Source organism: Pocillopora damicornis, chromosome 5 (genome assembly GCF_964200805.1).
Source record: "Pocillopora damicornis chromosome 5, jaPocDami1.2, whole genome shotgun sequence".
Lineage (NCBI taxonomy): Eukaryota > Metazoa > Cnidaria > Anthozoa > Scleractinia > Pocilloporidae > Pocillopora > Pocillopora damicornis.
Window position 1 is genome coordinate 17,549,239 of NC_142674.1, and position 15,198 is coordinate 17,564,436.

At 38.1% G+C, this 15,198-nt stretch overlaps 2 protein-coding genes across 2 annotated transcripts; both read left to right on the forward strand.

Annotated features, from left to right (window-relative positions):
- The first annotated feature begins 172 nt into the window (after positions 1-172).
- On the forward strand, positions 173-7,952 carry LOC149045714 (roundabout homolog 3-like). The gene is made up of 8 exons (XM_089205946.1): positions 173-448; positions 866-1,108; positions 1,213-1,461; positions 2,556-2,828; positions 5,608-5,889; positions 6,336-6,470; positions 7,177-7,237; positions 7,721-7,952. Exons 2-8 carry the CDS (start codon positions 895-897, stop codon positions 7,950-7,952), a joined length of 1,446 nt encoding a protein of 481 aa, XP_089062072.1. The 5' UTR covers positions 173-448; positions 866-894.
- On the forward strand, positions 5,883-15,198 carry LOC149045715 (uncharacterized). Its single transcript, XM_089207426.1, has 3 exons — positions 5,883-12,092; positions 12,433-12,529; positions 13,020-15,198. Exons 1-3 carry the CDS (start codon positions 12,034-12,036, stop codon positions 14,685-14,687), a joined length of 1,824 nt encoding a protein of 607 aa, XP_089063552.1. The 5' UTR covers positions 5,883-12,033; the 3' UTR covers positions 14,688-15,198.

Genomic DNA, 15,198 nt, shown 5'->3' on the forward strand with positions numbered 1-15,198 from the left:
GATTAATCAGGTGACTTATGGCGATGCTGGTCAATACAAATGCAGTGCTAAAAACAGTGAAGGGAAAAATGAAGCAGCTTTTCATATTACAGTCACAGGTAAATGTTGACTTACTTTTTTATTTCAGTTTCTATTCTTATTTTCTAGTCTTTTTTTTATACTTTCACCTTTTTTGAATTGTACTTTTGAATTCTATGTCCAGGTCCTCCTGAAATTAATACTGAGCTCAAGAATCAGTCGGTTGCCTATAACTCGTCTCTTAAGTTCATTTGCTCTCTGAGCGGTTTCCCTACACCTGAGATACTGTGGACTAAGGATGGGGTTAATCGCGGTAACAAGAACACTCTCACGATTAATCGAGTGAGTTATGAAGATGCTGGTCAATATAAATGCAGCGCTGAAAACAGTGAAGGGAAAAGTGAATCAGCTTTTCATATTACAGTCACAGGTAAACGTTGACTTAATTTTGTTTCCTTCAGTTGCTCTTCTTATTTTCTGACGTTTTTTTTTCTTTTTTTTTTTTTTGTACTTTCACCTTTTTTGAATTGCACTTGTGAATTCTATGCCCAGGTCCTCCTGAAATTAATACTGAGCTCAAGAATCAGTCGGTAATATATAACTCGTCGCTTCAGTTCATTTGTTGTCCAAGTGGTTTCCCTACACCTGAGATACTCTGGACTAAGGATGGGGTGAATCTCGGTAACAAAATCATGTTTGCAAGCTTTGATTTTTACGGCAGGGGAGAGCTGAGGAGAGAAGGACAGTTGCACTAAGATTGTGAACGACGGTTAAAAAGAAGTAGAGGGGGAGGGGATGGGGATCAAGTTTTATATAAATCATTATCTTCCTTTTCAAAATTAAAAAGGTTCTCCTGAAATAAATTCTCGGCGAGAGATGTCTGTCAAATTACATTCAACACTTCAAATTCAATGCGTCGTGAGGGGTTTTCCAAAACCAGAGGTGAACTGGACAAAAGATGGAAAGTTACTTGATACCAGGAACATGCTGACGACTAATCGAGTGACTTATGGCGATGCTGGTCAATACAAATGCAGCGCTAAAAACAGTGAAGGGAAAAATGAAGCAGCTTTTCATATTAAAGTCACAGGTGAATGTTGACTTACTTTTTTTATTTCAGTTTCTGTTCTCATTTTCTAGTTTTTTTTTGTACTTTCACCTTTTTTGAATTGTACTTTTGAATTCTATGTCCAGGTCCTCCTGAAATTAATGCTGAGCTCAAGAATCAGTCGGTTGCCTATAACTCGTCTCTTAAGTTCATTTGCTCTCTGAGCGGTTTCCCTACACCTGAGATAATGTGGACTAAGGATGGGGTTAATCGCGGTAACAACAACACTCTCACGATTCGCCAGGCGAGATTGAAAGACTCTGGTTCATACACCTGCAGCGCCAATAACAGCGAAGGAAGCAAAAACTCAACTTTCTGGATCCAAGTGGCGGGAGGTACGGTTCTTATTTACACTTAGAAAGAACTGGAGTCGATAATCAATTTAGATCTTTGGTTGGATGAGGATAAAATCGTTTCCATGATACCAAATCAAATTTTAGGACTTGAAACCACAAAAATTTCAAAATCGACTAAAAATAATTAAAAAGTACTCAATTGATGATAACATTTAAAGGGCGAGAACATGCCAACTTACACACCAAATGTAAATGAATTTCGTGATCAGACACATGTTATTAATTTTTGGGCAGTTTAAACTGATTGCCTTTTGGAACGTCGAGCAATTTTGACTTTATAGATATCACCATATTTTGTCACGGCATTTATTATAAAAGTCCGTTTAAATTTTTTAATTACCTTTTTTTCTGCTTCTTAAATACCAATGACTGACAAGTCACGATTCATATACCATTTTAGAAGTGCAAAAATGTCAAAGTGGCTATCAGTGCATTATTATTTGAGTATTTATTACTGAAGTTGGAAAGCGAAACATCCATGTAAACTTTTAATTGAGTTAAAATTTGAAAATTCGGCGACCAAAACTTCAAAGAAATACATGAAAATAATCCCGCTGTTACGTCGTTATGAACTTGTACTCCTGCTACAATGGACGATCTGAGCGTTTAAAATGACAGATTTAACGTAATCTTTTCATGGAATGCAAACCTTTTCACCATTACTATTTGGCTATTCTTCAAAGTAAATGTGTAGTTTGAACTTAGAGAAACTGGTACTCTTGAACATGGTAGCACGGGGTGTTGATATTACACCTAACAACCAGTAAGAAAATGACGAAGAAATTAATAAATAGGTAACTAAATTGTTACCTCCTGGGCTGTTGCTAAGATAGGAAGTCTTTTAAGGAAATAAAAAAATGTTTTGATGTCACATTGGGCTGACTTATACCTTCCTATATCAAAAGTGAAGAAAACTAATTTCAAAATAACCTTGGATTAAAAATAGACTTGGCATGACTTGACTTCTTTTATTTTGAAACTAGTTAATTTAGGGTTGGATAAGGGAAGGGGGAGAAGGGCTTAAAATGGAAAATGCGACCCTTTGTTTAGCTTGGTGATCTTTTTACTTCAAGTCTCTCCCCAGATCATTGAGCCTCCGAAAAGCCAATTTCTTACCGAAGGATACCCTGTAAACCTTAATTGCGTAGCCTCAGGTATTCCAACACCAACCTTCGTCTGGACTTTTAATAATGGTGACCTGCCATCTGGTATCAATCAAACCGATTACGAAGAAGAATCATTCCTAGTTTCGCCAAGAGTTACGAAAGGGATGAGTGGGACTTACAGGTGTACAGCAAAGAACATAGTAAACAAAACCAGTTCCTCAGCAACTCTGCGTGTTTATGGTAAGTTCAGTTATAACGATATTGATGACGATGATGATGATGATGATGATGATGATGATGATGATGATGTATGACGACGACGACGACGACGACGACGACGATGATGACGTTGATAATGACAATGATGGTGTTGAAGATGAAGAAGAGAAATAGGGAGAGAAGAAATTAAGACAGAAAAATGAACTAGTAAATCCATGGGCAATAGTGACGGAGAAAAGGAATAGCGCGAAGAGAATTTAGGCAAACTCGGCCCAGTTGTATAACGGGCAGATAACGCTAACTAACGGTTAAATATTTATTCGGTGAATGAGTGAGAGTAAAACATAAAGCGTTATCCACCAGATAGAGTTTTATCTTGTGGATAGTGTTATCTACCCTTCGATCGACCGGGGCCTGACCTTAAAAAAAAACGGGTGATACCAATGCTTAATACTAATGTCCTTGGATCTTTATGATTCCAAACGCAAAGAACTGCGTAGATCTGAGTAGGAAAGAAACGCCAAGGAAAAAGGACAGGTGATGACGCTATAGAGAGTTGATTGATTCGAAATACTTGACGATCTGCAACGTACTTTCAAGCTAGAAAAATCTGAAGAAGAGAATTCCGAGACGGAGAGATCCAGAATCTCGGAAGAAAGCAAAAAGGAAGCGAGACGCAAAAGTCAAAGTTACACACGACACACAATTGTAATCTCTACATTGAACAACAAGACTAAAACAGAGGAAACTACTTAAAGCGAATACGCTTGTATCCGTGACCGAAATCGGAGGTCGAATAGCGATTAAGCATTCGAAAGAATTCCCTCGCACCCTGAATTCTATTAGATCTCTCCAAAAAGTTGATTTATGGCTTTGTAACTCGTAATGTGGCTCAGCCAATGAGGATGGAAGATATTACAGAGTTAAGATTTAGGGATTTACAAGCTGAAAACGCACGAAATAAAATTTTTTCTCAAGCTGGTCCAAGAAGCCGAGAGTCAATCAAATGGCGCATATCGCTTTTTTTTACGCGGGAGGAACTGCGCATCGTGCTTTTTCACCCGTGAAGCGTATGTTATTCTTATTTATCACATAAACTGCGGTGTTAGATTGGGATTTCCGGCTCAGAGAAAAACCGAAACAACACACGTGATAAAATATCGTATTTTTTCACGTGTGTTGATATAGCCAATCGGCTGCTGATACGTCACTTGCCTTTGGCGCCACTAGGTCAGGTTGATGAATGAATGGCAAAGCGTTCACGATTCTCGATACAACTTGTTTGTCGGAGCTTTCTTGAATTACGGCAGCTAAAACACTAAAAAATCCGTATCGCTAACAGACAGTGAAGTTCAAACTTTCCTAAAAGGTAAAGAAAACCAATATACTAAAAGAAAAACCGAAAGTTTCCTATTCAGTGACTTTAGTGTTAGCATTTCTCTCGGCTGAGAATGAAAATCGACAACTGGAAGATTTTCTACTAGTCGATTTTGGCCGTTTACCTGAAAGACTTCTTCTGTCGGTAAGGACAAAGTCAATAAATGAGAATTTTGTTAATTGAAAATTACGAGCATTGTTGTTTTTGTAATCGTGATTCAACGCATTTTTCCATCTTGGGAGTTAGCGCCAACGCACTCTACGATTGTTATTCGGGGATTGTCGATTAATTTATATTCATTTATAAATGAAGCCGGCTATTCTTCTCAGTAAAGGGCTATTGTGTTTATATGATAAAAAAATAATAATACATGGGTGCTTATAGATGTGGAATTTCTCTTCCCGTGTTCAGCTCGACATCTCACTCATTCGCTGCGCTCACTCGTGAGCTATCGAGTTAAACACTCTAAGAGAAATTCCATATCTACGCGCGCCTATGTATTATTCTCTATCAATCCTTCACCGGCATAGTTTCCGTTCGTAACATTATAAAAATCGGCTTTCAGGACTGTTTATTAAATCAAATTACTTACAAAAGATGACTGAGGAACCTCTGTGGAGAATTATGCGGAATAGAAAGCATACAGAGCAAAAACACAAAAGAGATAACAGCGAGTCGGTTTGTACAAGAAATCGCGTTGGTTCGCTGCGCACACCTGTTCGATTTCCGATACTACCAACTCGTGCGTAAAATACCATACGGACAGACTTTCCATGAAGTATTCTCTGTCGATGGAATTGTCATAACAGCTCTTGGTTCTAGTTCCGTCTATGATATCCACAATTTTTCAATGGAAATTTAACAGTGTCAGCTTGAAAAAATGTTGTAAGTCCACTCGAGAAAATGTAATAAGTCCACTCTCCTCAGGATGTGACAGAAAACCACCTAATGAAGTTGTTGTAGTACTTTAGAATTTAAACGGACGACCATCTACTTGAAATCAGACCCGCTACCGCAGTGCTGGAAAAGAAAAAACTTCGTGTTGCATGACTCACTTGTTGTGTCCATTTGACACAAAGGAGTAAAAGAAAGAACAAGAGAAGATGGAACATTACCGAGACCTTAATTTAGAAGTTCAGCGTAGGATCTGGGGCGGTTGAAACAGTAATCAGGAAATTTAAAACATAAAGGTTTCAAGCTTGTTCTGAAAATCTTACGAAAACCTTACGAAACTCACAAGGAAATACTTTTCTTTTTTTTCTTTTTTTTCATCGAAAGCAACATATTCGAGGCATTATGCAGAAGGTCACATTTGATTCGTTTCGTTTAAATGTTTGTGTTTGTTTTTTGGTGTGTTTATAATGCAGTTGTAGTTTTAATGAGAAACCAGCATACTAATGAATTGCCCCTTTTTCAACGCAGGAAAAGCCTCTGCTCTAGTTTTTCCAGAGAAATACATAACACTCACGAAAGGAGATACCCTCAAATTGATCTGCATAGTCAACGAAGAAACAATCAGCATTATGTGGAAAAAAGATGGAGACCTAATAACAGAAAAAGCAGTTATAGAGACACGATTAGATGAGGAAAATAGTAAACTTGATAGTACTGAGGTTGTGGAAGAGGATAGTGGTGAATATTCTTGTGAAGCACGTAACAAGCCAGGAACTGTGGCTCGCTCTGTTGTGACAGTAAATGTCAAAGGTAAGCTGTTTAAGGAACCACATATAATTTCAGTAATCAACTATGTAAGGTCATTGTTATAAAAATACACGTCCACCTCTTATGTTCCTCACAAGCTTTTCCAGTGGTTTTTTGGTCTTCTGGGAACTAGAAATTTGAAGTGAATTAAATTTGAAAGAAATTTAAAAAACTGTTTCAAAACGAGTTTCAAACAGTAGCAGCATGTTATACATATTCTATAATTCTTTCACCAATCTTACTCTTTCTATCTGCCTGTTTTTTGTAACTTAACACATCTGCGTCTGTTTTTCCATGAGTTATTCCCCGTCACCCAACGCAAGCAATGAAGAACGTAAATTGTTGGAACAAAAAAAAGTTAGCTCTCTATCTGGATAGTTGGTGATATCAATTTTTTGCCGACCAGCAAATTACTTTCCTATAAAGCTTCTTCTATTATTGTGTTTCAGGAAATTCAGAGGCTCCTTCCAGCAGTTCATCTTCCTCCAGCAGCTCACTGGAGTGGTACTACATTGCGGGACCTTTGGCTGCTGTCGTTTTTCTACTGGCGTTCATTTCATACATTAAAAAACGCCGTGCTACAGGTAAAATGTTACCATACGAAAATAAAATGTCTTCATATGGCAGATTGTGGCTTTTAATACGTCAGTGTCTTGGAGCACGAAGGAGCTATTTTAAGAAGGTCATATTCTGCATTTCCAGCACTGATTTTGAAGGTCCCTCTACAGTCCCGGCAAAGCCCATTACTAATCAATTTACAAAAATGTTGCAAATTATATGAAACTAATTACCATGATAACCCACCTTATTCCTTCTCTCATTGTTTGACTTCAGAGTCAAATATAAGTCACAGGTGGTTTCTGAGTCGCAAGCTTCAACTTAGTTAATGATGTCATTCTTACTCACAACTAAACGATTTCTTTCATCTCTTTCCACATATCTTTTGATGATAGCCCCACCTGAGGTGCCACCTAGGCTGAAGTAAGTAAATTCTCCCTTTTTTAAAGCTCATTGTTTGAACGTGTAGTTGTATTCGAAGTTTCTAACTCTTGAATAAGTCTCAGGTGAGTAGCGATAAGCGCCACTGTTGAGAAAATAAGTCTCTTTTTCAGTTTGGACCGATTATATTCACAATCAAGAGCACATGGGCCCTTTCGAAGCAGCAGCAGATTTCGAAGCAGTTCTTATCAAATGGCAGTCAACTATTTCCCGACGTTCTTTCTGTTTTGAATTCCTCCGTCCTTCACTTGTTTTGACACCTTGTTTAGTATTTTTTGTTGTTGTTACCAGTATGCTGGGTTGTGGGTGGCATACTTGTAAAGAAGAAGAGAAGCTTTGACCCTTCGTCACTGTTTGTTACGGAAACTACAGTTGAAACACACTCGGAGTCTTGTAGAACGATTTAAAATACCACTCGATATATCGATTGTAGACAATACTTCGGATGGTTTTGGTTGGTATTTCATTTCTCGCGTAGGAGGCACGATATTTATATGACGTAAAATGCCGAAAAACACAGTCGGCGCTAGATTATCTTCAAGCGAGGTTTATTCAATCTTTTTCTTTTTTTTTTCAATAAAATCTCCTCCCTGGGTCGATGCGTCGAAAAAAGGGGTTCAGTAAATTAGCATCCAAATTTCACCTATTTCAATAATTTTTCATTGGCAAGTGATAATTTTCTGAAGCACCCGGAAAAGAATGAAAAGAAAAAAAAATTTAAATTGAAGATATAGAGGATATATTTACCACGTTATGTTAAACCAGATTCAAAGAAGGAAAAGATAGATAGGTAACACAGATAGTTAAAGTCTTGTTTTCATCTGCAATTATTCAGTGAAGGGGAAGATGAAGTTGAGATGGATCAGCTGAACGCAAACACAGACGGATGGGAGATTGCAGTTGACCGCTTGATCCTTCGCGAGCATATTGGCAAAGGGGCATTCGGTTCAGTGTGGCGAGCGCTACTGGGTCGTTCCCGCGGCAGACCTGGAAATCGCACAGTTGCTGCGAAATGCTACCTACGTAAGTACTTTTTCAGGTCTTTCTTTTATACAAAGCTTGATTGAACTATCCTTTATTAATTTTTTGAGTAATTTATCTCAATAAAGAGCATTTCTCTTAGAACATGCTTTATTAACCTACCTAATACATAACATGGATAGCTTAAAAACTATGAGCTGTTCAAATGATTTATCAGCTGGCATGTCAAATTAATTGTTAGCGGATGGTTCCCGAGGGGACCAGTTGTTAAATCTTTTGTCATACAACGCTACTAAAATAGAACAAAACACGAATATCATTTGGAGTATAAGAAGCTGTGGAGAAAAATGAAAATTTATCGATTAAATTGCATTCAAGTGTAAAAAAAGCGGAAAATACTACAATACTAAAAATGTCACTCTGTCGTATATTTTGCAAAGTTGCCCGCTTAGAAACTTTTCGTGGGAAATAATGTCATGAGACCTCAAAGAAACCTTGAGAGGGTGAGTCTAGCGGAAAAAACTCGGAGCCATTTGCCAGTCTAGTGGTGGTAGTATGATCTTCTTGCGCTGGACAAGCTGAAAATCACAATGCAGTAGAACCTGTATTAAGCGGTCACCTTGTAATAAGCGGTCAGTTTTGAAAGTCCCGAAACTTTCCTCCTTTACTTATAGTACTTTTTATATCAAGCGGTTGTGGTCACCTTTTACTAAGTCCCAACAGCCTATTTGTAATGTTCCCCACCTTTATCGAACGGTCACTAAAGCGGAAGTACTCAAATAAAATTAAGAATAATCTTTCAAGTAAAATTTAATCCATGTTTATCGCCCGAAATCAATGTTAGGAATATTTTTGAGCGAGGTTGTGTATGTTAAGTGGTCCGTGATGGCATAGAGTGGCATTTTTTAAACTTTTATCAATAGTAGCCCTATTCCGTGGAACCTATATTAAACGGTCAACCATCCCCGCGCGTGACCGCTAAATACAGGTTCGACTGTAACAAACTTAGAGAGTCAAATGAATTTATAATAACTCTGGGAATGCTTACGAATTATTGTAGCTTTTAGTAAGATAAAAACAAGGATTATCTTATTTATGACCTGCAGGAAACAAGAAGGCGCAAACAGAGCATGTATTAAAAAAAAAAACAGTCCCAAATATATATTCGACGACAATTAGGTATTATAACAGATGGAATTTCTAGGCTTAATTGCGTCTCTACTTTTGTAAGTTATCTGTAAACAATTGCACGGTTCAATGGGCTTGCCTAGTTAACAATAATGCTCGAGATGCGCAGCGTTTTCTTAGCAAATATTTTTTTCAAGGAGGATGAATCTATTTTGGAAATTTCATGTTCAATAAATTGAACAATACGGCTAACTGACATTTTTGTGGCAAGTATGGATTATATGGAGTCTAGTAAATTAATTTTTTTTATGTAGACCAAATGCCTTATAATTTGCGCTGGTAAGATAACACCAAGCATACAACAATTCCAGATGTGGATGTTTACCACATAATTAATTGTGTCTCTCTTGACATGCAAAGTTTGTTTGTTTATCTAATTTTTGTGTGGTTTCCTAGCGATCTCCGGAGAGAAAGGAAGGAAGGCCCTGCTGAGAGAGATCGAGTTATTAAAACTCTTTGGAAGAGAGGGCCATGAAAATGTTGTTAAGTTCATTGGTTGTGTCAGTTGGAGGTAATCAGCTATTGTTATGATTATAATCAGCTAATTCACAACAACGATTGAGACATCTCTGAGTTCAACCACTGGTACAATTACTTCTATCAGTATTCTTAGTCCTTGTTAAGATGGTGTACTAATTCAATGGTTATTTTCAATTTTTTGACTGTTTTAAATGAATTTACTTCGCATTGTATGAGGGGCATTTTACTTGGAAGATGTTCGCTCTAAAATCTACATGCTAATTGTGATAAAAACTTCAACTTACGATGACAAGTCTTTGTCTATTTATCTGCCATCTCTGTTTTTTCTGTCTGTCTGTAGATTTCTATCGGCCGTATTTGTCCGTCTATTTTCTATCTGTGTGTTTTCTTCTTTCACTTTCCCTCTCTGTCTCTACTTTGATTCATTACAGATATAACTTGAGGTATGACTAGATAAAGCATGTACAATTCAAACACGTTTTGGAACTTCTGCACTGCTTGCCGTAAAATAATTTTCTTGTTTTTCCCTTTTAGCTCAGCCAATACTTATCATGGAGTACCTGTGGCGAGGTGACTTGCTGGGTTATCTCAGAAAATCCAGGGGGGTTTTCGACCAATATCATCATGGGGTCGGAGGGGTCGACCACTTGACAACATATGACATGGTGCTGTTTGCTAAACAGATCGCACATGGTATGACTTTCCTCGCGTCCAGAGGGGTAAGTGCTCAAACTCTTTCTGGTCAGCATGTGGTCCTGCATGTGATAAAATGGCATGACTTGCAAATCGTCAAAGTAATACTCTATACGGCTAAAAATATGCAGCACATTAGAGTTACTATTTCACCGAGAAATGGTCTGACCTTAGCATGATGTTAAACTTTCTACCTATATTTTACTTTTTTATTTTATGTAGTTTATAAAAGTCCCTTTTAGCAGATCATTATTTGTTTTCGATTTCAGATAATTCATCGCGATCTTGCAGCTCGTAACATCCTTCTTGATGAGCATCGTGTCTGCAAGTTGACTGACTTTGGGCTCTCTTACCAGGATTTCAAATACGGCCCAGGAAATGCCAAGAAGGTAATTTTCAGAATTTTTTCATCATTTAGTCAATTGGTTTTGGGGCTGCTGGTATGGAAGATAAAAATATGAAGAATTAAAATATTACTGTCCTTACAAACCTTTCTTTTCAGTTATACAGTCTTACTGCAAAACATATTTCCCTTTAATGGGAAGCCATTCTAAGCGTATCGAAACTTTCACAGAAAAAAACAATTGTACCCAGGGAGTGAACACAGGAAATAAGAAAGCCGGAAGAGATATCGTTCTCTGAATAACAAAGATACAAACTCGAAGGGCAAAGTAACACAGGAAATTTAAAGCAAAAGGAGTGTGTGAATTGTTTTCATAGAATTTGTACAAAGGTGTCTACTGCTGTTGACTTTATTGTGAATCCTCACATCACGGTTTTAATCTTATATGCAAATTATTTTAGGAGCTGTATACAAGCCTCTTTAGATTACAGATATTTATAATATTTTGGTTACTCATCCAGGGATGTATCCCAATCAAATGGACTGCACCCGAGATTCTCTTTGGACATGTGGAACAGCTGTCAACCAAAAGCGATGTGTACGTAGTGTATTGGTTATTATCTACATATATTCCATAACGTAGCGAGGGAAACTAGAATATTCAGTGCTCTATTGATTAGAGGAGCATTAGGAAACGTCAAGCTGGAAAACAGCTGAGGTTACAGCTGTAGTATGAGACTTTACATGAATATTAAGTTTAACGAGCAATATCCAAAATCTGATTAGGAAAAGAAAAGACGGATGAAAGGATGAGTGGATAATCAAACTAATAAATATGGCGTTTTCTCTTAGGGAGGTTGCTTATATCTTGATGGCATGTTTTTAAACATCCCAAGTATCTGAGTAATTATTATCTTTCTACCTCAGTTGAGATATATCGTCATCCTTCCATTTCTTTAACAGGTGGTCCTACGGCATCGTCTTGTACGAAATCTTCACTGTCGGTACTTAACTTATTTGTTACTTTATATTCAGGAAATATACCTGCCGAAATTGTACGCATAATTACTAACTGATGAGTGATACCGAGCGGACAAAAGAGCGTTGTACAATAGAGAAGTAGAAGCAACACTCGATGTCGCTGATAAATAAAATTATGACGATGCATAGCAATTTGAAATAAAGCTTAAGTTTAAGTAGAACTGAAAGTATTTAGTACATTATTGAAAAACCTTAAATCCATCGCTACACTTAAATATGTTTTTTTACAGTACTCTTTCATCTGATGTAAAACCGAAATGTATTTCAGCAATTAGTTGTCGTTTTGACCGAAGAATCATTTCGATCGCGCTGAGAGGAATGAAAGTGATTACAACGAAAAAAGTGTGCTTTTTTGGGAACAGAAAAAAACATTATTTTCCACAGGAGGCATTCCTTACGAAGGATGGTCTCAATCCACGACAATGAAAAAAATCGAAGAAGGTTATCGTCTGCCAAAGCCTGAACATATCGACGACAGTTTGTAAGTGTTGCTTCCTCTGTGTGGAATGTTATATAAGTCAAAAGCAACATCGATTGCTGCTGTGGTCAGGTGTTTTTGATACACTCGCTCTGAATAAGTAACCTTCCTAAGAAATTAATTTTATCTTGTCACTACAAAAATTAAAATGAAAAGTTGTTGAGTCAAATAAAGAATACGGTGGGTTTTTCATCACAGAATTCGTTTGAGCTGCAATGTAATGAGATAAACTTAGCATTTCAGTTATTTTTGTAACTAGTTGTGGTTTCTCAACTTTGCTACTTGCAATATTAATGCCTACTGCAGAATTACTGTAATCATATGTCCCTGTGTTTTTCTATAGATACGCGGTGATGTTAAACTGCTGGAAATACGAAAGCGCCAGCCGGCCACACTTTGTGAAGCTCTACCAAACAATGGATACATATATTAAAACAAAGGTTTGCCATACAGCGTCTAATTCAGGATATACTTCAGAAATTGAAATTGGTATCCTACCAAGTCAATTTCAAATTTCTTTTCACGTCAATGTGATGTCAAAACGCGTTAACTACCCAGCCGCTAACAATTTGTGAATTCAGTTTCATCATGAACCAATGTTACTTTTAAACATATGCAAATGTGGTTACGTCATGTCAGTCTGGATCATCCTTATTTCCCTCTGTTGTCTACACACAAGAAAGAACGGAACAGATCTTGAAATAACACTTTTGGAAAACTTTGACAGAAAGGAAGACCTTACCTGACTTTTATTCTTATCAATTCATGCAAGTGCTAATGGTTCTTGTCTTTATGATTGATATCTGATCTGCTCTTTTTTTTCTTTTTAGTGACTCCTTTTTGGAATTTCTTTGTTGAATTTTTGAAATTCATTCGTTCAAGCTGTTTTAACTCATGCAGTTCTTGATTACCTTCTGATCTTTTTCATAGACATATGTAGATATCTTTGACGATGACAAGTATGATCAGGATAAGTACAACTTTGTCGATGACCGTGGAGCTGTTGCAAACCCAGAAGATGCAGGACCGGACGAACTAGGAGCAGCGGCAGCAAATCCCATCGGTGAAGTGGGTGAACACGGTGCTACGGCACATCCCTTTCTGGTTGCAGTGGACGATGATGCTACAGCTTTCCCTCTTGGAATTAACGTAGGAGACGAAGGAGCACCTGCAACAGATCCCGACCGTGAAGTGGGTGAACACGGTGCTACGGCACATCCCTTTCTGGTTGCAGCGGATGATGATGCTACAGCTTTTCCTCTTGGAATTAACGTAGGAGACGAAGGAGCACCTGCAACATATCCCGACCGTGATATGGGTGAATACGGTGCTACGGCACATCCCTTTGTGATTCCAATAAACGATGGTGCTCAAGCTTTCCCTTTCGCTATTAACGTACCAGAGAAAGGGGCAGCTGCAGCAAATCTCTCCAGTAAAGTGGGTAAGCACGGTGCCGCTGCACATCCCTTTGTCGTTGCAATTGACGATGGTGCTACAGCTTTCCCTTTCGCTATTAACGTACCAGAGGAAGGAGCAGCTGCAGCAAATCTCACCCATGAAGTGGGTAAGCACGGTGCTACTGCACATCCCTTTGTGGTTGCAATTGACGATGGTGCTACAGCTTTCCCCCTCGCTATTAACTTACAAGACAAAGGGGCAGCTGCAGGAAATCTCGCCCGTCAAGTGGGTAAGCACGGTGCTATCGCACATCCCTCTATGGTTGGAATTGACGATGGTGCTACGGCTTTCCCTCTCGGAATCAAAGCAGAAGAAGAAGTTTGCGCAGCATACCCTTTTGAGAGTGATAAGAAAGATATGGATGCTCAAGCGTACCCTTTGGAGAGTGATACTTTACCATATCTTAGCGAGAACGAGGAAGAAGATGTTGATGACTCCGAGTGCCCTCTTGCGATTGAGGAAGAAGAAATTGATCCTTTACCATCCTCCCTGGTGATGGACGAAGACGGTCTAGCTACTTCGGCATGTCCCCTTCTGACTGACGAAGAAAATTCTGATTCTCTAGCATGCCCCCTTGTGGTTGAGGAAGAAGATTCCAATAACTCAGCATGCTCCCCTGTACTTGGGGAAGAAGATTTGGAAGCCACAGAATGCCTTTCTGTTATTGAAAAAGATCCTACCTCTTTCGCACGCTCCGCAAATGAGGCGAACAAACCCGATGCCTCACCATTCCCTTGTGTGATCGAAGAGGAAGATCTTGATTCTTTAGAATACAATCCTCTGATCGAAAAAGAAGGCCTCAGTGATTTCGTCTTCCCTCCAGAAAATCCAACCAATGACGAAGAAGGTGTAACAAGTGAACCTGAAAATACCGTTGGTTATGAAGGTGCTGTAGCAGTTCAATCTGAAAAGGAGGCAGTAGAAGAAGAACCTAAGACTTGCCAACTACAGTACACGAATGATGAACAAGACGATCTTGGAAACTATATGGACGACCAAAGTGATGCTGTTGACCTTTTTGACGGAGACGCTGGCTTACAAGAGTATGATGGTAATCAACTTACTGCTGCGGATATAGACGAAACTGGAAGTGACGGAGACGAGGAGTCATCTGAAGCAACTCCTCTTGTGCAGGACTGAGGCTTAATAGCAGAATTGCTGAACCTCTAAGGTTGTAGTCTTATAACACTCTGTGGTAATTTGTAGTTTATATTTCGAGATTTTTCAGCCTCAATATTTCATAGTTTTTGATTTTAAGACGTAGGTTTTTTCGTACTTTTACTTTAGTAATGCTTTGGTAGTGATGATAACCATTTTCATAGTTTATAAATGGAGGTTAAGTGGAATTTCCTTCAAAGAAAAAACTTGTTTATTTACTTCACTTTTGCATTTCTTAGTTTATCGTTTATTCACTTGGTGCACTTGTCAGTGCTTTGTTGATGTTATTGACTGTAGGCTGATAGAGACAAAAAAAAAGAAAAAAAAAAAGAAATTGCTGTTAAGATAATTTTTATAACTGATCAAGCCAGAAATGCTGCGTAAGTTTGTGAGTGTTGTTCCTAGTATAAGTAATATTTCCTAATCTAATTAAGAATAATTTACTTGTTGTAAAGCACTCCATAAATGCTTCAATAAACTTATTTAAGCTAAA

What these genes read in the sequence shown, in the direction of transcription:
- LOC149045714 (XM_089205946.1), top strand. Translation starts at nt 895, where the DNA reads ATGTCTGTCAAATTACATTCAACACTTCAAATTCAATGCGTCGTGAGG. An exon ending in AGCAACTCTGCGTGTTTATG is followed by an intron (nt 2,829 to 5,607) that starts GTAAGTTCAGTT and finishes TTTTCAACGCAG; the next exon opens with GAAAAGCCTCTGCTCTAGTT. An exon ending in TGTGACAGTAAATGTCAAAG is followed by an intron (nt 5,890 to 6,335) that starts GTAAGCTGTTTA and finishes ATTGTGTTTCAG; the next exon opens with GAAATTCAGAGGCTCCTTCC.
- LOC149045715 (XM_089207426.1), top strand. Translation starts at nt 12,034, where the DNA reads ATGAAAAAAATCGAAGAAGGTTATCGTCTGCCAAAGCCTGAACATATC. An exon ending in GAACATATCGACGACAGTTT is followed by an intron (nt 12,093 to 12,432) that starts GTAAGTGTTGCT and finishes GTTTTTCTATAG; the next exon opens with ATACGCGGTGATGTTAAACT. An exon ending in ATACATATATTAAAACAAAG is followed by an intron (nt 12,530 to 13,019) that starts GTTTGCCATACA and finishes TCTTTTTCATAG; the next exon opens with ACATATGTAGATATCTTTGA.